Consider the following 25,992-nt stretch of genomic DNA (forward strand, 5'->3'; position numbering starts at 1 on the left):
TAGGTATGTATCCTAATAAAAGTTTTTTATTTAAATCCAATCAATATCCCAACGTTTTACCATAAAAAAATATTTGTTAATTTTAACCCTCCCACTTATTTAAATTTAAAGTTTTGGTCATTGGTTACATTTGAATATATTTTAACTCTCCTCCCTCTTCAAAATGCTATAAAGAGTTACTCTTAGCTCAGGTCTACATAATCGACATTCATCCAGCCTTCTGATCAAGTACTCATTCGTATTTCAACTATGGCTGATGAACCTTCATGTCGTTTGGTTCCTTCTACAAGAGGAATGCTCTTAAACATAGACGGATATCTTTTGGCAAAAAACAAGCAGCGTGGTGATGACGTCTATTGGCACTGCACAGAGAGGAAGACCGGCCCTTGTTCATGTTTTGCAAAGACGACCATTGTTGCAGGACAGCACCAACTTAATACTCATGGAGAACATACTCATACTCCGAAGGCTGAAAAAACAGATGTTGCCATTGCCAAGGCATCAATAAAGCAACGTGCAAGGGATACCAATGATCCACCATCTGTAATAATTCAAGCGGTTACTGCCCAAATGCCGTCTACTAGTGCTGCCTGTCTTCCTAACAGTGAATCCCTCCGTAAACTTGTGAAAAGGGTAAGGAGAGCAGATTGCCCACCTGAGCCAACCACACTCGATGATATTGATATCCCACATAATTTGGAATACATTGATGGGATAAAATTTCTTGGAAAGGACAGTACTTTCCACAACGAAAGGACACTATTATTCAGTACAGAAGCTAACTTGCGGAAGCTTCATGAGGCACCGTATTGGGTAATGGATGGCACTTTCAAAACGTGTCCAACCCTATTTAGACAAATATACTCAATTCATGCTATGGTTGGCACAGATGACAGTACGCAACGCTTCGTCCCACTGGTCTATGGATTGCTTAGTAGCAAAAGTGAGGTTTGTTATATCCGTTTTTTAGAAGACCTACAGGATTATGCACAGGAATATGATATTCTATTTTCTCCTCTTTACATTTTGACAGATTTTGAGAATGCTGCAATACAAGCAGCTAAACAAGTTTTTCCGAGTAGCACACATAAGTGTTGCTTGTTTCATTTAGGTCAAAATATTTGGCGAAAAATTCAATCATGTGGCTTATCTGTACAATATGGACGTGATCATGCATTTGCTATGAAACTTAGGAACCTTCAGGCACTTTCCTTCCTCCCAGCAGACGAAATCCCTGCTGCATTTGAACAATTAAAATCAGAAATGCCTCCTAATGCTGCTACATTAGTAACTTATTTTGAGGAGACATATATATTGGGGCGGCTTAGAGAACGAACCAGAAGTCAAAACAGATCTCCCCCACTGTTTCCACCATGCATGTGGTCAGTGCATGACAATATGGTTGGTGGGATTCCAAGGACCCAAAATAAGTTGGAAGGATGGCACAGGAGATGGAATATTCTCCTGGGAGAGAAAAAGTTTGGAGTCTACAAACTTATCTCCTATCTTCACAAGGAGCAACAAATGACCACCAAGCTCATTGAAAAAGTAACCTTTAATGTTGCCCGAACACCAACCAAACGTGAAAATACTGCTCGAGAAGATGCACTACAGAAATGTTTTGCCCAACTTGGTTTCATAGATTTGATGGAATTTCTAAATGCCATTGCCTTCCATCTCAAGTTGGAGTAACTTTAAAACTAATTATAAACATAGTTATTTTTTCATTTTAAAGTTAAGTTTCATATTTCCTATGGTTTATTTTTCATTAGTTGACTTTCAATCATTTAAAATACCATAAAAAAAAACCACTTTTCACATATTGAATTTTGGGATGCTATCATTACTGGTAAGTAGAATTTTTATAATTATAGAAATTAACTATTATTCAAGTATTTTCTACATTATGTTTTCCATTCTAAAATATACATCAATCAAAAATCTCTAGCTATATTTTAAAGATTTAAAATATAATGGTTTCCCATTTCAGTTTAGCACAGTTGTACCCATGTAATGTTTTTGATAAAGTTTCCCTTCATTAATTTTAACATAAATTTTATTAATATTCTTCAATTAAAACAATTATATTGTTTATCAAACAGATTTACAATATTTTCTATATCAAAACAAATATATATATATATTTGGTTGCACCATTTTGGAAATCCTATTTTTACTGCAACGGTTATATTTTTTTAATTGCCTAATTCATGGTGTACATGCTGTGGTTCTCCATTTGCTGTTGAAATAAACATCCCAGCATGCACTCTCACAGGTTTGCTTTTATTATATTTAAACATGTTGTCCATGCTTGCTGGGAGGTGTATTTAAAATGCCGAAGGAAACCATGGACTAGGTAATGGTTAGGCAACCTTTGTCTCACCAACTTCTGTGTAACTAAACTACCCAGCATGCACTGCCACAGTGTTGGCATCACTATAATAAAAAAAAAGTTTAAAGGCATGCTGTATGCTGTGGTTCCATAACTGATTTAGACACATGCTGTTTTATCCTGGCCTTATCCTTATGAAATAACTGTTTTTAACACAATGAGATAAATTCTAATTTATGTATAAACTGTAAAAATGCAAAACACTGATAGGTATTAATTAAATTTTTAATGTTTTCTTGTGCATGTAACATACTAAATATTATGATTGGTTAATAACAATCTTACATTGTTACACCTCATTTCTCAAACAAGCAATACCCCCTTCCCTTAAATTTGATTATTTTTTTAAATTATAAAGAATTTATTAGCACACAAATGTCAATATAGTATAGTAGACACTAACTCTAAATTGATGTAACTGTAATGGTCTGCATGCAGGCTCAATCTAGCAGCAGCGATAGCGATGTTCGTCACCGCGCATCGCTATCGCAGAGGGGGCTACACACGAGTGATATGTGCAGAAAATCTAATCAATCTAGTCAGATTGATTAGATTTTAGCCATGGATCTCTCCATGAGTACCCCCCTTAATATTGCTCTCTAAATTGTATACAATTTCAAAGTGCATATCAACTATTCTAAACATTTGCTAACTTTTCTGCAGTGCTAATATATTTACTCAATTTTTTTAAATTAGTTTACTGTTCTGACCTCCCAATCATCATCTGCAAGCCAAAGAAGATTTTTTCTCCTTATTACTTTCCAGGTAATATGCATTTTAAAACAATTTGATGTAGATAATTTGTCTTCTATTTATGTACCTTAATCATCTGTTCTAATGTAATAGTTTAATCTTGACATTGTTAATTATATTTTTTTTTAACCTAAACTAGTTATCTTGTTTGCCCTTCCAATCAACTGCAATCCGCTGATTAGGACTCCTCATTATTTGGTTTTGCGGTAACTATACCTATTGAAACAGTTTTTAGCATTTTTATATTTAGCCTGTTTACGTACTTTAATCAGCTCTTAACAAAACATATTACATACATTAAATAATATTTTTAATTTATTTCTTACATAATCTTGTTAACTGTTATGACCTTTGAAATGTCTGATATCCATATCTTCATTTTTAGATTCATTCCTTTTTTTTTAATTTAATTATAATTCTAAACTAAATTGTACTTCTAACATGAATCCTGGAATCATGTACCTTTAAAAATATTAACATATCTAAAATGAACATATTTGCTTTACCTATACACTAATATATATATTACTACACAGGACCATATCTCTAACTTTGGAAATGCCTAGTAAGGATCCACTCTCTATTGTTAATATTACATAACAATAAAATATTATTCAACTGAATATATTTATTTGAAAAAATATCATATTTAACTATATTGTTATGACAGCAATATATTTAACATTTTCCTATTGAATTATTTGAAACAATAACAAAAATAAAATGTTCTTAATTTTTATCCATCATTAATATAAACACTGTCAGATTAGGATGGCAATAGTATTTCCACATCTTCTTCAGAAACTGTGTATATTTACCAAAATATAGTACAATAAGAAAATTATACAATACGAATAAAACAGTGTAATATCTCTCAATGTTTGGGTATTAAAGTTGACAGATTTTTTCCCTTAATGTAAAATAAAAAACGATTACTCTTAGATTAACAAATATGAAAAAAAAAATTTTTTTTGTTTTTATATTATTATATAGAAAACACGTAAAAAAAGTTCATTTTTTAAATTTTTTTATTGAATCATCATTGTTTGTGCACACAGTGTATGACTATTTTTTCAATACAGGAAAAGAAACTTGATCCACAATGAATCCACAACAAAGAATATGAAAACCATCTTGATCCTACATAACATAATCTGATGCGGTGATATTATTCTTATTAATCTTTATTATAGAAACATATACAATATATTTTTTTCAAGATTTATTTATAAATCTATTACCAGTTATAATATGTTAACCTGTTCAAAGTTCACCCTTTAGAAAATAAAAGTTTTATTCATTGAAAATACTATGTTAGCTTATTGTTTTTATTATTATTCCTCATACTTACAGCACCCTAAAACTTAAATGACGCAATATGTGGGAAATACATACGCGTGTATGTCTTTGAGGGAAACATGGGAAATGATGATAGCGTCAATTGGCTAGATGGTTTACGCCATCAAAGAACCATATATATTTGCTAATCTGATCCCATCCTTACCTTCATAATTTTAATTTAGAATTCCAATTTTTTATATATCAATATTAAAAATTTACTATTTTACGAGTTTGGAAGCAAAATTGTGTAATGTGTACATTAAACACACAAATATGTTCCGATTGGTAATCTATTCAAATATTATTGCAAATACAATTAGAATATATAAATAGTGGGAGCGCAGAATGAATCCAATATATTATTTTATTTAAAATATTAATATGTCATCCACATAAAAATGCAGTACATGAACTAGCCTAAGAAAAAACAATTGATATTATATAAATGTAAACGAGACTGCCATATCTCCTGAACAAATATGAATAAAAAACCTTTAATAAACCCTAGTTAGGGCTGCATTAATGCTTCATGAAAATCAGCCGTGCGTCCACGAGCTGAAATGATTGTAAAAAGGAGACTGCTAAAAAGTGCCTCTGTTATAAGTCACTGTCCTCCTTATACACAATAGAATCTCATTGGTAGAGAGTGTCCCAGTACTGGACTTGCGGACAACCGTGCTGTAGTATTATGTGGCAAATGGATAGTGATGGTCAAATTCAATTTGTGGTATATCACCTGATGTAGAAGCCTCTCCGTCAAAGGCGCTGTACTGAGCCGGGTTTGCTGGGGCTCTGTGCAGTGAACGTACAGCTGGTCTCGTCACCGGTGTACCATCCAGATGAACACGGTAGTTTAATTCTGCTGAAGGATGCTGTACCAGTCTGGATATGCAACAGTGTAAAAATACTGGAGCAGCAGATTCTCCGTCCGCTGGTGGAAAAATCTGTATTAATTGCGGCTACGGTCCACTGGATGCATGCGGCTCACAGGGTGTTAAGAGAATATAGCAGTCCAAATGAGGTACTTCAAAGGAGTACCTTAACGCGTTTCTCGTCCCACAACGCTGGCCGTTTCATCAGAAGGAAATGAATTTCATTTCATTTCAAAGGTACTCCTTTGAAGGACCTCATTTGGACTGCTATATTCTCCTGACACCCTGTGAGCCGCATGCATCGAGTGGACCGTAGCCGCAATTAATACGGATTTTTACACCAGCGGACGGAGAATCTGCTGCTCCAGTCTCTTTACACTGTTGCATATCCAGACTGGTACAGCATCCTTCAGCAGAATTAAACAACCGTGTTCATCTGGATGGTACACCGGTGACGAGACCAGCTGTACGTTCACTGCACAGAGCCGCTGCAAACCCGGCTCAGTACAGCGCCTTTGACGGAGAGGCTTCTACATCAGGTGATATACCACAAATTGAATTTGACCATCACTATCCATTTGCCACATAATACTACAGCACGGTTGTCCGCAAGTCCAGTACTGGGACACTCTCTACCAATGAGATTCTATTGTGTATAAGGAGGACAGTGACTTATAACAGAGGCACTTTTTAGCAGTCTCCTTTTTACAATCATTTCAGCTCGTGGACGCACGGCTGATTTTCATGAAGCATTAATGCAGCCCTAACTAGGGTTTATTAAAGGTTTTTTATTCATATTTGTTCAGGAGATATGGCAGTCTCGTTTACATTTATATAATATCAATTGTTTGTTCTTAGGCTAGTTCATGTACTGCATTTTTATGTGGATGACATATTAATATTTTAAATAAAACAATATATTGTATTCATTCTGCGCTCCCACTCTTTCTTTTTTCACACTCACTTTGATCCATTGTTGGGGCAGCCCGCCCACAACTGGTGAGCAGCCGCCTGAATCCAACCACATATAGTGTGTGTATTGTAGAGCGCCAATCTTTTGTATATATTTTTATAATATATAAATGCATTGTTAAGCAAATGCAAATTATTAACAATACAAAACTTGCATTAATTTTTTTGGGATATTATTAGAATATAATATATATATATATGCATGAACAATCACTGTAATATGGAATATGTGTCTGTACATATATTTTCTCTATTTTTATCTTGAACATATTAGTATGTGAACCCCACCAACATGAACAAACCAAAACAAAACAAAATAAATTTAGAACATTTTCAGGAATGCACGACTTGAAGTATCTCAGAAAGTATATTCCTATTATCGATTTGTCTTTTCAAACAGGACACATGGATGACTCTGTATCCCTCTGTCTTCAGTTCCTTCACCCTGGCTCGCAAGACCGTTTGTGACATATCTAAAAATGAAGTAAAACAGGTAAGTTCTTGAAAGTTAATTTCCATACTTTTGTCCACCTTATCTTTAACTGTAGTCTTCATTTTAAAAGAAATGCAAGGTTTAAAGGTAACAACCCTAATTATAATAAAATATTACAATATATATTTCTCATTGTGACTCTAGATCAGTAGTGCACCGAAGATTTTTCCATCATTGGTATTAACAATGGTTAAGTTAAAGATATACAAGCACTATAGTAATGGGTTCCATCATAAATTATGTTTCACGGCACAGACAAAATTATCATGTCCAAACAACCCCAAAATATTCCAAAAATCCCCATTCAATGGAAGCACTACTGACTAATAAAATACATTCTGAAAGAATGCATTTCTTTGACAAAGCAATGCCGTATTTCTGAGTTTAATTTATTAGTCTGCGGTGCCGATGTTTGATGTATGTGTATATATATATATATATATATATATATATAGTGTCAGTTTGTACTGTGCTCCAAACAATAAATACAATATGCTGCAGTGACCTCCTCGTCAGCTTGGCATAAGATGACTATGTAGATGAAAGGTAATCGGCTGCACTCACACTGCCGTATTCAATGATGCAAAAAGTGTCCCTTTATTGCCTACATGTTTTGTTAAAAATCCCCTTCTTCAGGGACAGATTTCTGTCCAAATAACTTAAAAATATCTACATATATTTAAAAGTTTATTATATCCTGTTTAACACTCTTCTTCCTTATGTCTTTACTCTTTTTTTATTTGTTTTCCTTTTATATTTCAGGCAACTTTGTCTACATGTGTGTTTCCAGAGCTCTGGTCCTCTACATAAAACAAATATATTTGTATGCTACATGCCAGCATTTTGCTTATACTCCACTCTTGTGATGTCTAAACTTGTAGCCTATAACACTCTGCTAAGACTGTATCCAAAGTAAATCAAATGATGTTTTTTTTTTGAAAAATTTACAAACCATACACAAAATTACAATAGAAAATCAATGTAGGATTAACTTAGTTTCCTATTGAGTTTGGTGATTCCAACTCGCAATTTGAATAAGAAGCCTATGGCTAAAACTAATTAAAAATAATAAATGTTAGTGTTATATGTAGGATTTTTTAAGTGCAGGATGATGATCGTTGAGTAGGGCACATTTGTTATCTTGAGGAAACACATTTTTTATGTTACGTTTTTCAAAAAAAGCATAGCACATATGTCTCACCATATTTAGTTATCTGATAATGCAATCTATATACATTTATTCATTACCTTTAATATTTAAGCTTCATCCTCATCGTTAGCTTCCTTTCTCTTCCAATGTTGAATTTGAATATTTGCACGCTCTAATCTTACTCGAAGATCCATATTCTCATCATAGCTTGAGCTAGGTCGATAAGCCAATTGCAATCTTGAATGCACTTCTGATGCTACAGCTATGCTTCTCAAATTTGTGTTTTCAGGGCTGTATTCAGAGGGTACAGGTGCAGCGGTGGATTTATACTTTCCTGGTGCAGCGGTGGATTCTGAGGGTCCTGAGTCAGCGGGGGATTCTGAGGCAATTTGTCCAGTAGTGGATTCTGAGTGTCCTGGTTTTGGCTTCAATAAATAGGGCCCTGGTGCAGTGGTGGATACATTGAGGCCTCTATAAGCAGTGGATACATAGTCTCCATGTAAGTTGTTGTATACATAGGGTCCTGCTAAAGTGGAGGATACATAGGGTCCTGTAAAAGTAGTGGATACATAGGGTCTTGATGCAGGGATGGATACATAGGGTTCTGCTAAAATTGAGGATACATAGTGTCCTGTTACAGTCGTGGATACAGAGGGTTCTGTTGCAGTGGTGGATACATAGGGTCTTGCTAAAGTGGAGGATACATAGGGTCCTGTAAAAGTAGTGGATACATAGGGTCTTGATGCAGGGATGGATACATAGGGTTCTGCTAAAATTGAGGATACATAGTGTCCTGTTACAGTCGTGGATACAGAGGGTTCTGTTGCAGTGGTGGATACATAGGGTCTTGCTAAAGTTGAGGATACATAGGGTCCTGTAAAAGTAGTGGATACATAGGGTCTTGATGCAGGGATGGATACATAGGGTTCTGCTAAAGTTGAGGATACATAGTGTCCTGTTACAGTCGTGCATACATAGGGTTCTGTTGCAGTGGTGGATACATAGGGTCTTGGTGCAGGGATGGATGCATAGGGTCCTGCAAAAGTGGAGGATACACAGGGTCCTGTTTCACGTATGGATACATAGGGTCCTGATAATGTCGAGGATACATAGGGTCCTGTTAAAGTAGTGGATACATAGGGTCTTGGTGCAGGGATGGATACATAGGGTCCCGCAAAAGTGGAGGATACACAGGGTCCTGTTGCAGGTATGGATACATAGGGTCCTGATAATGTCGAGGATACATAGGGTCCTGTTAAAGTAGTGGATAGATAGGGTCCTGCTGCAGTGGTGGATACATAGGGTCCTGGTAAAGTGTAGGATACATATGGTCCTGTTAAAGTGGTGGAAACATTGGTACTTGCTGCAGCAGTGGATACAGAGTATACTGGTAAAGTGGTGGATACATAGGTTACTGTTGCAGTGGTGGATACATAGGGTCCTGGTAAAGTGGTGGATACATCTGTTCCTGCTGCAGGGGTGGATACAGATTCTCCTGGTAAAGTGGTGTATAGATAGGTTCCAGGTGCAGCGCTCGTTGCATACTCTCTGTGTGTAGAGCTTGTTACATAGTCTCCACGTGTACAGCTGGATACAAAGGTTCCTGCTGTAGCATTGGATATACAAGAAGGATTATCTGATCTGGACATTCTTTGTCTTTCTTCTGTCAACAGTTGCATGAAAGTGGAAATCATGCGTGTGATGGTAATAGTCTCATACTGCCATGCTAGCATTTGATTTATACTGTGCTGCATCTGTTGGTAGTTGATTGCTGCCACATTCTGTGATGAAACAAGATGATCGTAAAAATTTGCAAGAGTGACAAGTGCTTGATTCTGTTGTCTTTGTGTTGTGTTGAGAATCTGTATATTATTATTCAGCTGATTTATTTGATGTTCAATTCTTTTCATTTCTTCATTTCTATTCCTCTCAATTAGCTGCATGGCTTCCTTTAAAGAATCCTGTTGGCTAATGGTTTGTGATCTGCTAACTTCACATTCTGTGTGTATAAAAAGTTCTAGGTACAGTTAATACATCAATTTACAGACAATTTATTAAGTATAGTTAGAAGAACCAAAAAATCAAGTTATAAAAAAACCAGTATCTATTAATGATAGTGGATCTCATTAAAATCTATGTTTTATACATTAAAAAAATTTACCTTGATTTGTAGAGTCCAGGAATTGGTCTTGAAGACCATGGTCAATTACACTAGAATGTGCAGTCTCTGCATTCAATTCCACCTGGTTGGTATCTTCTGTATCAATATTACTTTTCTGGCTGTGCAATACAGGCTCCTCATTAATGTTATCCTGTGTCTGTGTGGCAGTCACCATGTTGCTTTCTATGGCTTAAAACATAATAGATAAATACCATTCATCTTAAACATAGTTTTTAACCATATTGAATATCAATGATAGTAAATTTTATTTATATTGATTAAAATAAATACCTTTATCTAACATTAAAGGGTTTAGCATGGTTGAATTTTCATCCTCCATGAAAGGATCATCCATTGTTGATTGTTCTTGCCTCATGGATGTTTCATTTACCGTGGAAGTCTCTACCGTAGTGGAACTGTGAACCACAGAAGAATATTCTTGCATCATTGATGTTTGGTCCACCGTGGAATGATCATCCACTCTTGCCGAATGTTTCAGCATTGATGGTTCGGCCACAAAGGAAGTATCATCCACTGTCGAAGTATGTTGCAGCATTGATGGTTGGTCCAACATGGTAGCATGGTCCGCTGTTGCATCATGATGCAGCATTGATGGTTCGTCCACCATGGAAGGATTGTCCAATGTTAAAATATGTGGCATCACTGATGGTTCATCCGCAGTTGAAGGAAAATTGTCTGTCATAACTGTTTTTGTTTCAGAAAAAGAAACTTTCCTTGAAATTGTTGTAAAGGAACCTGAAATAAATAATAGGTATATTTAACATTTCATACATATAAATACATAATATTTTATAGACATTACAATATTTCTAGCATTATAAAACTGTGTAAAGCATACCTCAAAAATGTATTTACTTATATTTTTATAGTAATATTTTTTAATACATATAATATTTTATTATATTTATTATTATTATTTTATTACAACAGAAAAAAGCCTTTATGGCTCAATAATATAGCTTATAATCCAATTTTTGAATTATTTCTACAACATAGGGTAAAACATTATAGCTAGCACAATATTATTTTACAGTAGGAGGGCATGTTTATAAAATTAGAATAAGATGCTAGATAGCATGTGTGTATGTTTTTAGGTTCAACGCTAACTCAGGAAAGTAGGTAGCAATTTACAGCACACTGTGGAAATATTTGACTAAAAATCTGTAAAAAAATAATGTGAGTCTAATACAAAGCTCTAACACTTATCTGTGTGGCCGGTAAGGGGGTGACAGTTAAAAATCATTACTGGTCGGCCTTGCGTGGATGAATAGTGACAAGACATAAGTGTATGGAGAAGGGTTGTCGGTAATTAGTTATATAGTAAAAAATTTCAACATGGGTTTTTAATTCTGTTTTTGTTCTCACATTCCTCGTTAAGTGATGTGTTGTGTAAGGTGCCTAGCTCAGCTACCGCTGTATTATTTGCAGGTTCCCATTCCCAATTGTTGTCCAAGTTGATCCTTAAATAGGAAGAAAAATAACTAATTAAATTAAAAAAGGTTGGACTCAGGTCTACTTATTTCTCATGTCAATCTAATGACCATGTCTACATAATAAATGTTGATTTTTAGTAGCCCAATCAATGTTTATCTACCTAATGACCTCCTACATTAAAAAATTAAGTTCGGATATCTTACATATATAACATAGTGAGGGTTGCCTGTAGTCCACACATTTACAGCATTTAGAAGAGTAGCATCAGCAGCAGGATTGGGCTGATAAAGAATGGCATAATTCTCCTTTGCGCCTGCAATTTTAACCATTGGCGGCAGCAGCGTTCGTAGAATGTCCTTTATAAGTGTAATTATTGATAATCAATTACAAAGTAATCAGTTAACTTTTGGTATATCTCGTTGATAAAACGAGAGACATAAGTAAGAGATTTTAATTTAATTAATTTATTTTGATTATACTAGCATTTACTTAGCAATGAACTATTTTTTCAGCTAATAATTATATATGTATTTAAAAAAAAAAATTACATTGATTTTTAATTATGACCAAAGTATTTATTTTGGCTCAATAGAACAAAGAAATTAACAGTATATGTTTTCATATGCACTATATTTTGAAATATCTTACATAAACTATTTATTATCTAACTCACGATATAACATCATACAATATTGCAAACATTATTTACTGTTTAGTTGTAACGTTTTTACTTTTGTTTTAAATTTTTTACCAGACTGTTGCTCTTCCAAATTCTTCTGCTTTTTCTTATGTGTTTTCTTTTGATTTTTTTCTTGAGCAACCTTAAGTTCTTTAGCAAATATAAAAAATAAAATAAAAATATTACAGTTACTAAACATTTTAATATCACACACACACACACACACACACACACACACACACACACACACACACACACACACACACACACACACACACACACACACACACACACATTGAGTATACCTTATCCTAAATGATGGGTTCAGGTACTATTTTGGATATACAATTTGAAAGTATTTGTACTAACTGCATATCATAATGAGATCGCATGGCGATGGTGTCCAAATTGAAGCACAGAGTGCATTTATGTTTAATATACACATTATACACAAACCCGTAAGGTCATTTTATACAATTTTTTAACATACTTTGTGCATTAAACAAAGTGTGTGTATATTTACACAATTAATTTGTTTCATATACACATTATACAAACAGCCTGAAGGTCAATTTATGTAATTTTCTTTATAATGTTGTGTATTAAAATAAATATTTTCACATTTGCCATCATAAAACAAATTTTTCACTATCTTACTCTCCCATTAAAATATATGTGTTAAAATTTTTTCTTTTATTGATTGATATTGGGATATGGCATACTCCACCTATGTTTGTGTGTATATAGATATAGACACACACACATCTGGTGGATTGATATTTTTCATGGACAATACGCTAATATATCTATCTATCTATCTATCTATCTAGATATAGTTATATACATATTTATAGTTTGTAAAATAGTTACCCTGGGAACCAGTGGGTGGCCTCTCGTCATCTTGTACCATTCTAAAGTGCTCTTCTAGTTTTTTCTCCCAAACCTTTTGGAGTTTTCTTCTACACTTTATTTTATGATTTGTCTTCCTCTTACAGTCACGTAGTCTCTTTTTGCAGCTTTCAGGAGTTCGATGTATATCTCGAGCTGTAGACACAGATTTTGCTATTTCTTCCCAAGTATTATTTTTAAATTTCTGGTGTACATTAAAAGCTTCGGGACCAAATAGCTGACATGTATGATGAATAACTTGGTCAATGAGGGTGTCTGTTTCATCATCTGTGAACTTTGGGGCCCTGTGGATGCTTCCTTCATCAGGAGATTCATATTCATCATGAGAAGCATCACTGTGACTCTTCTGACTGTGAGATGTTTCAGCTTCATCTTGAGTAAGTGAGGTTCGTTTTCTGCTACCACCCTCTGCCATTTTTTAAAACTAATACAATATAAATAAAGACAAAGATTTACTAAATAATTCTATATATATGTTCTATAATTTTTTTCTATTAATCATTTATTAATTAAGAATTATGTTTTCAATTTATCTGGAGCCATGCACTGATACTTAGATGCCAAATAATTCACTAGCCTTGAAACATCCATCGATGGTAGTAAACCATCTGTTTCTCCCCATCAATGTTAAAATTATTCAAACCTGATATAGACCTTGAAAAAGGGACAGCATAGTCCAGAAACGCGTTGGTTTGCCATGCTGTGCCTTATTCCATAATCAAGACGGACAATCTCTGCATGCTTTGGGTAACATTTGTGAATCTAAACTCTGGAGCCTACTGCTTTCTCAACACCTGCGGCTCACACCAAATATAAGGGTACAATCACTTTCCTGCCTTCATTGTGAATCACAACGTGTTTGAGATTTTTTTTTTTTCATATTTTTTTTCTTTTATGAAATATTTTACATTATACATTATACATAGCAGCGGATTGGTTGCCATGGCCAACTTCTCCACTGGCTCACTTTAACACACTTTTCAATGCTTCATGAATAGATCACTATGGGAGAGACGTCATGAGATCTCTGCCATAGCAGCGCCGTACAGACACTAGAGGTCAGTAATGACCTCTAGTATCTGTCACTGGAGACGGCTACAGCGGACGCCCACACAGTCCACGGCGTCTGCTGCAGACGGGGAGCGGGCAGGCGGCGGTGACTGCGGACACAGGACGCAGCGCACTGGGCGTATGCACTGCTTGAATGCACAAATAACCGCTCATGGCAATACCAAATCAATATCAGCAGCATAACTATTTCTCAGTAACAGTGTTTTAAGTGGGATTGCCATGGGTGTGTTCAGCTGCGATGTGAAAAGTGTGAGTGGACAAATATGGTCACTAAAGGGTCTATTCATACAGAAAACGAAAACATAATTGCTACTTATCACTACACATCGCATTGCTTTGATGCGATGTATAGCTGTGATAAGTAGCAATTAATGTATACTTACCCTTAAGACGATGCGCTGCGGTGTCTAGGGCTATTGCGGTGAGGTCTGCTCCAGCGGTCCTTCCCAGCGATGCGCGGGGTACAGCGGAGGGTCACTTTGCGCATGCGCAGGGTGTTTACCTCCCGTCAGCCCGCAGTAGTTGCTGTGAGGTCGGGGGGCAGAGCCAGCGCGAGGTGCAGAGCATTGATCGGGGAAGCATTGAGCTTCCCTGATGTCTCCGCACTACAGTTCAGGTTACGGCGTCCTGAGATGGCGAACCTGGACTCCATGGAGAAGCGGAAAGCAGAGCTTTCCACACCTTCATGAATCGCACTCACCATACAAAGGTATGGTGATGCGATTCAGGCACAGAGCGGGGGTAACGCTGGAGAAGTCAGAGACTTCTACACGTTAACCCGCTCTGTGAATTGCAGTAGGCAGAGAAAAGCCCTGTTTACCGCCAAAAAAAGGTCTTTTCAATGCTACATGAATAGACCCCTAACTGTGCTATGGGAGACCATATATGGTTTCAGTCATAGATGGCCATCCTAGCTTTCCATGAAAGACCCGCTGACCAATCAAAGATCAGGGGTGGTGAGTCACGGGTGCTGTGGTCTAAACTACGATCGTTATAAAAAAAAAATATATATATATATATATATATTTTTATAACATACATAAATATTGGTTTAGGCTGAGACAGTGATGTACAGAAAACATAGGTTCTCCACCATCGCTGGGAAAAGTATTCTACATCGGTCATAAACCTTGAATTAATTTGATTCATAGATGAACGATAGTCATCCCTAGTGTATTTATCTATGTGGGATAGCACAAATGTATGTTGTGACAATAATCCTTCCTCACATCCAAGACACAGTTGCCACACCCTGCTGGGCTCTGCAATGTGATAAGGGTTGGGTGACATAGCTGTGTATCTGTGCAGTGATGCTAGATGTCTTTAGCATGATGAACAGGCAGCCAAGCATGGAGTTTAATCGGCGCCATTTTGTAATTGGGAACGTACTGTCAGTCACTCTGACTGCAAAACGGCAATAAAACACAGCTATGTTATCACAAAACCAGATAAGTTTACAAAGCCAGATAAAACTGTTCCAGTAACTGTAGTACGATTGGTTGTAATGGATGCAGGGCCGAGGTGTGGTATGGTTAGCAGAGGGTATCTTTAAGATGGATGTAACACATTAATGTAGATTGCTGCATTTGACTGTCAGAAGGAGTTAATCTAAAAAAACCTAGCAGCTAGTGATAGTGAACTCGGTATTATGTAGATCTTGAGGAGGAAACATTTATAAAGAGTGTGTGTGTTTTGTATTTGTCTGAAACGACCTATATTTTGTTCTAACTGTGAAGAATAGAATTAGATAAAAGTTTGAAATTTACCTTAACAGGAAATACAATTATCTTATTGTAAAAAATCAATAGAATACAGCATACCCGGTTTAGTGGTCTCTGACGCAGTGGGTAAATACAGATTACTTACGCTGACACTCATGAGCGCTGTTCTCAAAATGGCGCCTAAGCAAGGGTCGATCTTGGCTTTTATAATCAATGTGAAACAAACCATCCTACTGCCTAATATTCTAAGTTTCTCATTGGTTCAGCTGTGTGGTAAGATAATGCATCATCTGACATATATCATATCCAACCAATTGGATATCGGAAGCTGAATAATGGGTTTGGTTTGAGGGGGTAGGGCGTTGGACTTTTTAATTATTGGCATGAGTTATTATTTTTTTTTTGGCGAAATATAAACCTTTTGAAAAGTTTAAGGACTAGTGTTAGCTTAACATAAAGCATCCAGCAAGGTCTCATGAATGCCAGGGTGACAAGGGCTGTCATGAATGGCTGTCAAGAGACACACACACACACACACACACACACACTCCCACACACACTCCCACACACACTCACACACACACACACACACACACACACACACACACACACACACACACTCCCACACACACTCCCACACACACACACACACACACACACACACACACACACACACACTCACTCCCACACACTCACTACTTGTCCAACCCATGCTGCCAGGCAGGGATAGCTTGAAGACCTTGGGGCTGTCAGGGATGTGAGAGGGCAGCCTGGGACATGTAGTGCCATGCCTTGTGGGGGAGGACTAGGAGCGTCCCGTTTAGCGGCTAGCCATGGGCGTCTCATCAGTGAAGGCTTGCCGCTGTGCCTTGATGAGGGCGCCCTGTCATCGCGGGGTGCAGGACACACACACACACACACACACACACACAGACACACACACTCACTCCCACACACTCACTACTTGTCCAACCCATGCTGCCAGGCAGGGATAGCTTGAAGACCTTGGGGCTGTCAGGGATGTGAGAGGGCAGCCTGGGACATGTAGTGCCATGCCTTGTGGGGGAGGACTAGGAGCGTCCCGTTTAGCGGCTAGCCATGGGCGTCTCATCAGTGAAGGCTTGCCGCTGTGCCTTGATGAGGGCGCCCTGTCATCGCGGGGTGCAGGACACACACACACACACACACACACACACACACACAGACACACACACTCACTCCCACACACTCACTACTTGTCCAACCCATGCTGCCAGGCAGGGATAGCTTGAAGACCTTGGGGCTGTCAGGGATGTGAGAGGGCAGCCTGGGACATGTAGTGCCATGCCTTGTGGGGGAGGACTAGGAGCGTCCCGTTTAGCGGCTAGCCATGGGCGTCTCATCAGTGAAGGCTTGCCGCTGTGCCTTGATGAGGGCGCCCTGTCATCGCGGGGTGCAGGACACACACACACACACACACACACACACACACAGACACACACACTCACTCCCACACACTCACTACTTGTCCAACCCATGCTGCCAGGCAGGGATAGCTTGAAGACCTTGGGGCTGTCAGGGATGTGAGAGGGCAGCCTGGGACATGTAGTGCCATGCCTTGTGGGGGAGGACTAGGAGCGTCCCGTTTAGCGGCTAGCCATGGGCGTCTCATCAGTGAAGGCTTGCCGCTGTGCCTTGATGAGGGCGCCCTGTCATCGCGGGGTGCAGGACACACACACACACACACACACACACACACACACACAGACACACACACTCACTCCCACACACTCACTACTTGTCCAACCCATGCTGCCAGGCAGGGATAGCTTGAAGACCTTGGGGCTGTCAGGGATGTGAGAGGGCAGCCTGGGACATGTAGTGCCATGCCTTGTGGGGGAGGACTAGGAGCGTCCCGTTTAGCGGCTAGCCATGGGCGTCTCATCAGTGAAGGCTTGCCGCTGTGCCTTGATGAGGGCGCCCTGTCATCGCGGGGTGCAGGACACACACACACACACACACACACACACACACACACACAGACACACACACTCACTCCCACACACTCACTACTTGTCCAACCCATGCTGCCAGGCAGGGATAGCTTGAAGACCTTGGGGCTGTCAGGGATGTGAGAGGGCAGCCTGGGACATGTAGTGCCATGCCTTGTGGGGGAGGACTAGGAGCGTCCCGTTTAGCGGCTAGCCATGGGCGTCTCATCAGTGAAGGCTTGCCGCTGTGCCTTGATGAGGGCGCCCTGTCATCGCGGGGTGCAGGACACACACACACACACACAGACACACACACACACTCACTCACTCAATAGCTTTGTTAATTTCGTCTAGCTTTGTTAATGTCGATATGTTAAATTTCTAACATTTACCTGTCGACCTATTAACTGTCTAGCTTAATTTAAGTCGATGTTCTAAGAGTCGACCTTTTATTTGTCGATCTAATATCTGTCTAGCTTTGTTAATTTCGATATGTTAAATTTCTAACATTTACCTGTCGACCTATTAACTGTCTAGCTTAATTTAAGCCGATGTTCTAAGAGTCGACCTTTTATTTGTCTATCTAATATCTGTCTAGCTTTGTTAATTTCGATATGTTAAATTTCTAACATTTACCTGTCGACCTATTAACTGTCTAGCTTAATTTAAGCCGATGTTCTAAGAGTCGACCTTTTATTTGTCGATCTAATATCTGTCTAGCTTTGTTAATTTCGATATGTTAAATTTCTAACATTTACCTGTCGACCTATTAACTGTCTAGCTTAATTTAAGTCGATGCTATAATCGTTCGATCTTTTAGTTGTCATACTATTTATATTGTCGGACTTCTCAATGTCGATATATGTTCCGTCTAGGATGCGTATGCCGAACACAATGGTATGTCTAACTTTATGAATCGATTAGTTACACGTCGTACTAATGTGTTTGTCGACTAAAATGACATCGACTTTAAACCCAAGTCTATCTTGTACATGTCGACCTAAACAGTCTGTCTATCTAGCGCTGCCGATCAAAGTGCTGTCTGCCAACACTACATCGATACCGCGTCCCAGACCCCTTATGTAGTCTAATTAATGTGTATTGGACCTATTATAAATCTGCTGGTGTGTGAACAATATACAATGCCTCAGTTATTTACACTCATACAGAGGCCAGGTGATCAAGCTAGTAGTTAAATATGGCCACCATATTTAAAATCACTGGTTATTATTTAATTGACCCTTAGGTTGTTTCCTGTGTGAATCAGTTTGGACATCCTATCCGTATCTGTTTTTAATGCCAGTATTTGACCCTTGAGGTATGTTGGGATACTTTAGAATTCTATCTGAAATAATCATAAAAATATTGATAATAATACCAATATAATGGTTGATCTTGATTAATGTGTTTCCTTTTTTGCTACCATTATGGTTGTTCATATTACATTTTTGGTCAGGGGATTATGTGTATACTATATCAGTTTATACTGATCAGTGAGTTTTAGTCTGTTTTATGTACTAGACACAGATGTGTTCCCTTATTAGAGACACTAATGAGGGTAATGATAATTAAGCCTCCCCTCCCCCTCCTCTCTTGTCCCTTGGTCATAATTGTCTTAGATATATACTCATTAAAATTAATTGATTTATTAGGTCTACTCCCGGCAGGATCTTGCTGTTTCCATCTTCCTTTCGAAAATTAGAAACGTAGGAAGTAGATGAATTTTTATCAGTTGGATGTATGAGGTATGTGATGCTTCAATCATAAGACCTATATAATGGTCGGTAATCCATATTTAGATAATAATAAGAGTCAATCACTTATTATTTCTTAACTAGAATGGCTGGAAGCCTCGGCAGCCTTGTTTGTGATGCTTTGAGATTGATCTTTGAAAAATCCTGATTATCCATCTTGTTTGATTACATTCTGATAGGCGCTAATACCTAAAGGTATGTAAAATATTCAATGATATTACATATGAATTTTTACCGTAACCATGTTAATCCAGTTTTTAGATGTTGCCATCAGCTCAATTATTGTTTGTTGCTCTGTTTTACCATGTCTCGCACATCCTATCTTCCATGGACTGTTCTTTGTATAATTTTTTTTGTATGTAATATTGTATAAGTATTGACAAGTTGTTCTGTAATTCTTAGACATACCCCTGATGAAGTCTAGTTACTAGACGAAACACGTTGGATTGTTAAACTTGATGTTATCTCTGAATACCGTATGAGGAAGAATAAAGATACTGCATTAAGCTGCTGATATTCCTCTATCAACTCCTATGGTGGAGTATTCGAAGAGATATTACATCATTCTGTCTATGTAATAAGATGGACATGCTTCTTCACTTCTGTATATTTTAATAAAACATTTTTTTTATGTGAGAACAGTTCATGCTTATGTTCTTAAAACTAATGAGAATTGTGAAACCCATTGAGTTCTCTGTAGTTATAGGTTGTAATTACCTTTGGGCGCGAATTTCCTTTTTTCTTTTCATATATATATATATATATATATATATATATAGATATATACAGGCAGCGAACAAAAGGCGGCACTCTGGAGTCTGTTGTAAATCATGTGAAAATTCAGGTGCTGTTTAATCGACGTTTCGGGTTGCAAGCCCCCATCTTCAGGACACACATACAAGTGAAAAGTACAAACAACAACATTTAAATAACTTACCAGGCATGCATCCAGCCGTCCTCTCCGCGCCGCTATCCGGCTTCCGGGCTCAGCGTTTCCAGTCAACGTCCCGATCACATGACCGGACGTGAGCTCCCTGGGCCGTCCGACAGGGGTGTGGGGACTGTTGCCATGGTGAGCACTGTAAACAAAAACATGTACGTGAAGATAGTAAATAGATAAAAACAGGAGCGCTAGAAAAAGAGAGAGATTAAAATAATGAATTGAATAAAAAAGTTGCAAACACTTGTGAAAAAAAGAAAATGATTAATTAATAATGTTTACAGCACTTCTGTGCTGAAGTGAAAGTCCCGTGCGTGTGTCCTTTTATGGACACCGGAGCTGTGATCAGTGCTGCGGCTGCAGTGGGGAAACCTGACTGTCTGTCTCTCCCTTACTCTGCCTACCTGTACTAACGTCCGTCACTCAGTTTTCACATGTAGATCTTGTTCCGCTGCCCCGTTCTTGATGCCGTCTTCTGCACTGTCGTTTCCACACCCGTGTGGCGCAGGCGGGATCCCGCCTGCGCCACACGGGTGTGGAAACGACAGTGCAGAAGACGGCATCAAGAACGGGGCAGCGGAACAAGATCTACATGTGAAAACTGAGTGACGGACGTTACTACAGGTAGGCAGAGTAAGGGAGAGACAGACAGTCAGGTTTCCCCACTGCAGCCGCACAACGGATCACAGCTCCGGTGTCCATAAAAGGACACACGCACGGGACTTTCACTTCAGCACAGAAGTGCTGTAAACATTATTAATTAATCATTTTCTTTTTTTCACAGGTGTTTGCAACTTTTTTATTCAATTCATTATTTTAATCTCTCTCTTTTTCTAGCGCTCCTGTTTTTATCTATTTACTGTTATTACGAATTTAAAGGAGCAGCTCCACACTTTTTTAGCGCGGGTCATTTACCACATTTAATGTACGTGAAGATAAGTGGCCATTAAGACAAATATACATACTATCTGAACAGTGTTACAAAGACATATATGTATATATGATGTTGTAAACCAAATAAAAATGCTTATATAAAAACTGTGCTTTTTAGTTACACGGTGAATCAATAAAAAGTAGCATACTGCTGCAAAGACTGAGTGTGAACACGTATTTTGGAGACCTGGTTTTGTTTGACTATGATCTATGTTTATTATCAGTCATTCAAGTTAAGAAAAACTATATTTATTACGGTTTCTATTATATCACATTCATTGTACAGAAACCACTGCTAGTCCCCTCATTTCGGTCTATTCTCTCTTAACAACAATATGCAGGGTGGGGACTCTAGGTTCTCTGACCTTTAAATTTGTTAGCTGCCAACTGCCTGGCTAGATGCTGTTAGTATAATAGACTGGATTATACCAAGCACTAGTAGGTAACCCAGGGTAAATCCCTGTATCTATTAGTGATGAGCGGGTTCGGTTCCTCGGAATCCGAACCCCCCCCCGAACTTCACCCATTTTACATGGTTCCGAGGCAGACTCGGATCCTCCCACCTTGCTCGGTTAACCCGAGCGCGCCCGAACGTCATCATCCTGCTGTCGTACTCTCGCGAGATTCGTATTCTATATAAGCAGCCGTGCGTCACCACCATTTTCACTCGTGCATTGGAGATGATAGGAAGAGGACGTGCAGCATTCTCTCAGTTGTGTTCAGTGTGCTTGCAAATATCTGTGCTCAGTGTGCTGAAAATATCTACGTTAGCTTTCTGAAAAACGCTCCATATCTGTGCTGCATTGTAGTATATAGTAGGAGGACAGTGCAGAATTTTGCTGACTAGTGACCACCAGTATTATATCAGTACGGTACAGTAGTCCACTGCTCTACCTACCTCTGTGTCGTCAAGTATACTATCCATCCATACCTGTGGTGCATTTAAGTTTTGCGCAGTATATATATAGTAGGAGGACAGTGCATAATTTTGCTGACCACCAGTATATAATGTATAGCAGTACGGTACAGTAGTCCACTGCTCTACCTACCTCTGTGTCATCAAGTATACTATCCATCCATACCTGTGGTGCATTTAAGTTTTGCGCAGTATATATATAGTAGGAGGACAGTGCATAATTTTGCTGACCACCAGTATATAATATATAGCAGTACGGTACAGTAGTCCACTGCTCTACCTACCTCTGTGTCGTCAAGTATACTATCCATCCATACCTGTGGTGCATTTAAGTTTTGCGCAGTCTATATATAGTAGGAGGACAGTGCATAATTTTGCTGTCCACCGGTATATAATATATAGCAGTACGGTACAGTAGTCCACTGCTTTACCTACCTCTGTGTCGTCAAGTATACTATCCATCCATACCTGTGGTGCATTTAAGTTTTGCGCAGTATATATATAGTAGGAGGACAGTGCATAATTTTGCTGACAACCAGTATATAATATATAGCAGTACGGTACAGTAGGCCATTGCTATTGATATATTACTGGCAAATAATTCCACACATTAAAAAATGGAGAACAAAAATGACGAGGGTAAAATAGGGAAAGATCAAGATCCACTTCTACCTCGTGCTGAAGCTGCTGCCACTAGTCATGGCCGAGACGATGAAATGCCATCAACGTCATCTGCCAAGGCTGATGCCCAATGTCATAGTAGAGAGCATGTAAAAAAACTAAAAACAAAAGTTCAGTAAAATGACCCAAAAATCTAAATTAAAATCGTCTGAGTAGAAGCATAAACTTGCCAATATGCCATTTACGACTCGGAGTGGCAAGGAACAACTGAGGCCCTCTCCTATGTTCAGCATGACTAGTGGGTCAGCTTCACATGAGGATGGAAGCACTCATCCTCTCGCTAGAAAAATGAAAAGAGTTAAGCTGTCAAAAGCACAGCAAAGAACTGTGCGTTCTTCTAAATCACAAATCCCAAAGGAGAGTCCAATTGTGTCGGTTGCGATGCCTGACCTTCCCAACACTGGACGGGAAGAGGTGGCGCCTTCCACCATTTGCACGCCCCCTGCAAGTTCTAGAAGTAGCACCCACAGTCCAGTTCCTGATAGTCAAATTGAAGATGTCACTGTTGAAGTACACCAGGATGAGGATATGGGTGTTGCTGGCACTGAGGAGGAAATTGACAAGGAGGATTCTGATGGTGAGGTGGTTTGTTTAAGTCAGGCACCCGGGGAGACACCTGTTGTCCGTGGGATGAAAATGGCCATTGACATTCCTGGTCAAATTACAAAAAAAATCACCTCTTCGGTGTGGAATTATTTTAACAGAAATGTGGACAACTGGTGTCAACCGTGTGTCGTTGTTGTCAAGCTGTAATAAGTAGGGGTATGGACGTTAACCACCTCGGAACATCCTCCCTTATACGTCACCTGGAGCGCATTCATCAGAAGTCATTGACAATTTCAAAAACTTTGGGTGACAGCGGAAGCAGTCCACTGCCAACTAAATCCCTTCCTCTTGTAACCAAGCTCCTGCAAACCACACCAACAACTCCCTCAGTGTCAATTTCCTCCTTAGACAGGAACGCCAATAGTCCTGCAGGCCATGTCACTGTCAAGTCTGACAAGTCCTCTCCTGCCTGGGATTCCTCCGATGCATCCTTGAGTGTAACGTCTACTGCTGCTGGCGTTGCTGTTGTTGCTGCTGCGAGTCAATCGTCATCCCAGAGGGGAAGTCGGAAGACCACTTGTACTACTTCCAGTAAGCAATTGACTGTCCAACAGTCCTTTGCGAGGAAGATGAAATATCACAGCAGTCATCCTGCTGCAAAGCGGATAACTCAGGCCTTGGCAGCCTGGGCAGTGTTAAACGTGTTTCCAGTATCCACCGTTAATTCACAGGAAACTAGAGTATTGATTGAGGTACTGTGTCCCCGGTACCAAATACCATCTAGGTTCCATTTCTCTAGGCAGGCGATACAGAGAATGTACACAGACCTCAGAAAAAGAGTCACCAGTGTCAAAAATGCAGTTGTACCCAATGTCCACTTAACCACGTACATGTGGACAAGTGGAGCAGGGCAGAATTAGCACCATATGACTGTGACAGCCCACTGGGTAGATGTATTGCCTCACGCAGCAAGAACAGCAGCGGCGGCACCAGTAGCAGCATCTCGCAAACGCCAACTCGTTCCTAGGCAGGCTACGCTTTGTATCACCGCTTTCCATAAAAGGCACACAGCTGACAACCTCTTACGGAAACTGAGGAACATCATCGCAGAATGGCTTACCCTAATTGGACTCTCCTGGGGATTTGTGACATCGGACAACGCCACCAATATTGTGCGTGCAATACATGTGGGCAAATTCCAGCACGTCCCATGTTTTGCACATACATTGAATTTGGTGGTGCAGAATTTTTTTAAAAACGACAGGGGCATGCAAGAGATGCTGTCGGTGGCCCGAAGAATTGCGGGCCATTTTCAGCATTCAGCTACCGCGTGCCGAAGACTGGAGCACCAGCAAACACTCCTGAATCTGCCCTGCCATCATCTGAAGCAAGAGGTGGTAACGAGGTGGAATTCAACCCTCTATATGCTACAGAGGATGGAGGAGCAGCAAAAGGCCATTCAAGCCTATACAGCTACCTACGATATAGGCAAAGTAGGGGGAATGCACCTGACTCAAGCGCAGTGGAGAATGATTTCAACGTTGTGCAAGGTTCTGCAACTATTTGAACTTGCCACACGTTAAGTCAGTTCAGACACTGCCAGCCTGAGTCAGGTCATTCCCCTCATCAGGCTTTTGCAGAAGAAGCTGGAGAGATTGAAGGAGGAGCTAAAACAGAGCGATTCCGCTAGGCATGTGGGACTTGTGGAAGGAGCACTTAATTCGCTTAACCAGGATTCACGGGTGGTCAATCTGTTGAAATCAGAGCACTACATTTTGGCCACCATGCTCGATCCTAGATTTAAAACCTACGTTGTATCTCTCTTTCCGGCAGACACAAGTCTGCAGAGGTTCAAAGACCTGCTGGTGAGAAAATTGTCAAGTCAAGCGGAACGTGACCCGTCAACAGCTCCTCCTTCACATTCTCCCGCAACTGGGGGTGCGAGGAAAAGGCTAAGAATTCCGAGCCCACCCGCTGGTGGTGATGCAGGGCAGTTTGGAGCGAGTGCTGACATCTGGTCCGGACTGAAGGACCTGCCAATGATTACTGACATGTCGTCTACTGTCACTGTATAGGATTCTGTCACCATTGAAAGAATGGTGGAGGATTATATGAGTGACTGCATCCAAGTAGGCACGTCAGACAGTCCGTACGTATACTGGCAGGAAAAAGAGGCAATTTGGAGGCCCTTGCACAAACTGGCTTTATTTTACCTAAATTTCCCCCCCTCCAGTGTGTACTCCGAAAGAGTGTTTAGTGCAGCCGCTCACCTTGTCACCAATC

At 39.2% G+C, this 25,992-nt stretch overlaps 1 protein-coding gene and 1 long non-coding RNA gene across 2 annotated transcripts; one reads left to right on the forward strand and one right to left on the reverse strand.

Annotated features, from left to right (window-relative positions):
* The first annotated feature begins 3,282 nt into the window (after nt 1-3,282).
* LOC134933143 (uncharacterized) lies at nt 3,283-10,442 on the forward strand. The gene is made up of 5 exons (XR_010179621.1): nt 3,283-3,351; nt 4,228-4,307; nt 6,731-6,823; nt 7,586-7,735; nt 8,263-10,442. It is a non-coding gene; the product is annotated as an uncharacterized LOC134933143 (long non-coding RNA).
* On the reverse strand, nt 6,718-13,602 carry LOC134933142 (serine-rich adhesin for platelets-like). Its single transcript, XM_063928119.1, has 6 exons — nt 13,139-13,602; nt 12,341-12,418; nt 10,426-10,890; nt 10,135-10,323; nt 8,072-9,972; nt 6,718-6,803 (listed from the first exon to the last, which is right to left on the reverse strand). The coding sequence occupies exons 1-5, from the start codon at nt 13,590-13,592 to the stop codon at nt 8,081-8,083; spliced, it is 3,078 nt and encodes a 1,025-aa protein (XP_063784189.1). The 5' UTR covers nt 13,593-13,602; the 3' UTR covers nt 6,718-6,803; nt 8,072-8,080.
* Between the last annotated feature and the right edge of the window lie 12,390 nt (nt 13,603-25,992).

Source organism: Pseudophryne corroboree, chromosome 6 (assembly GCF_028390025.1).
Source record: "Pseudophryne corroboree isolate aPseCor3 chromosome 6, aPseCor3.hap2, whole genome shotgun sequence".
Classification (NCBI taxonomy): domain Eukaryota; kingdom Metazoa; phylum Chordata; class Amphibia; order Anura; family Myobatrachidae; genus Pseudophryne; species Pseudophryne corroboree.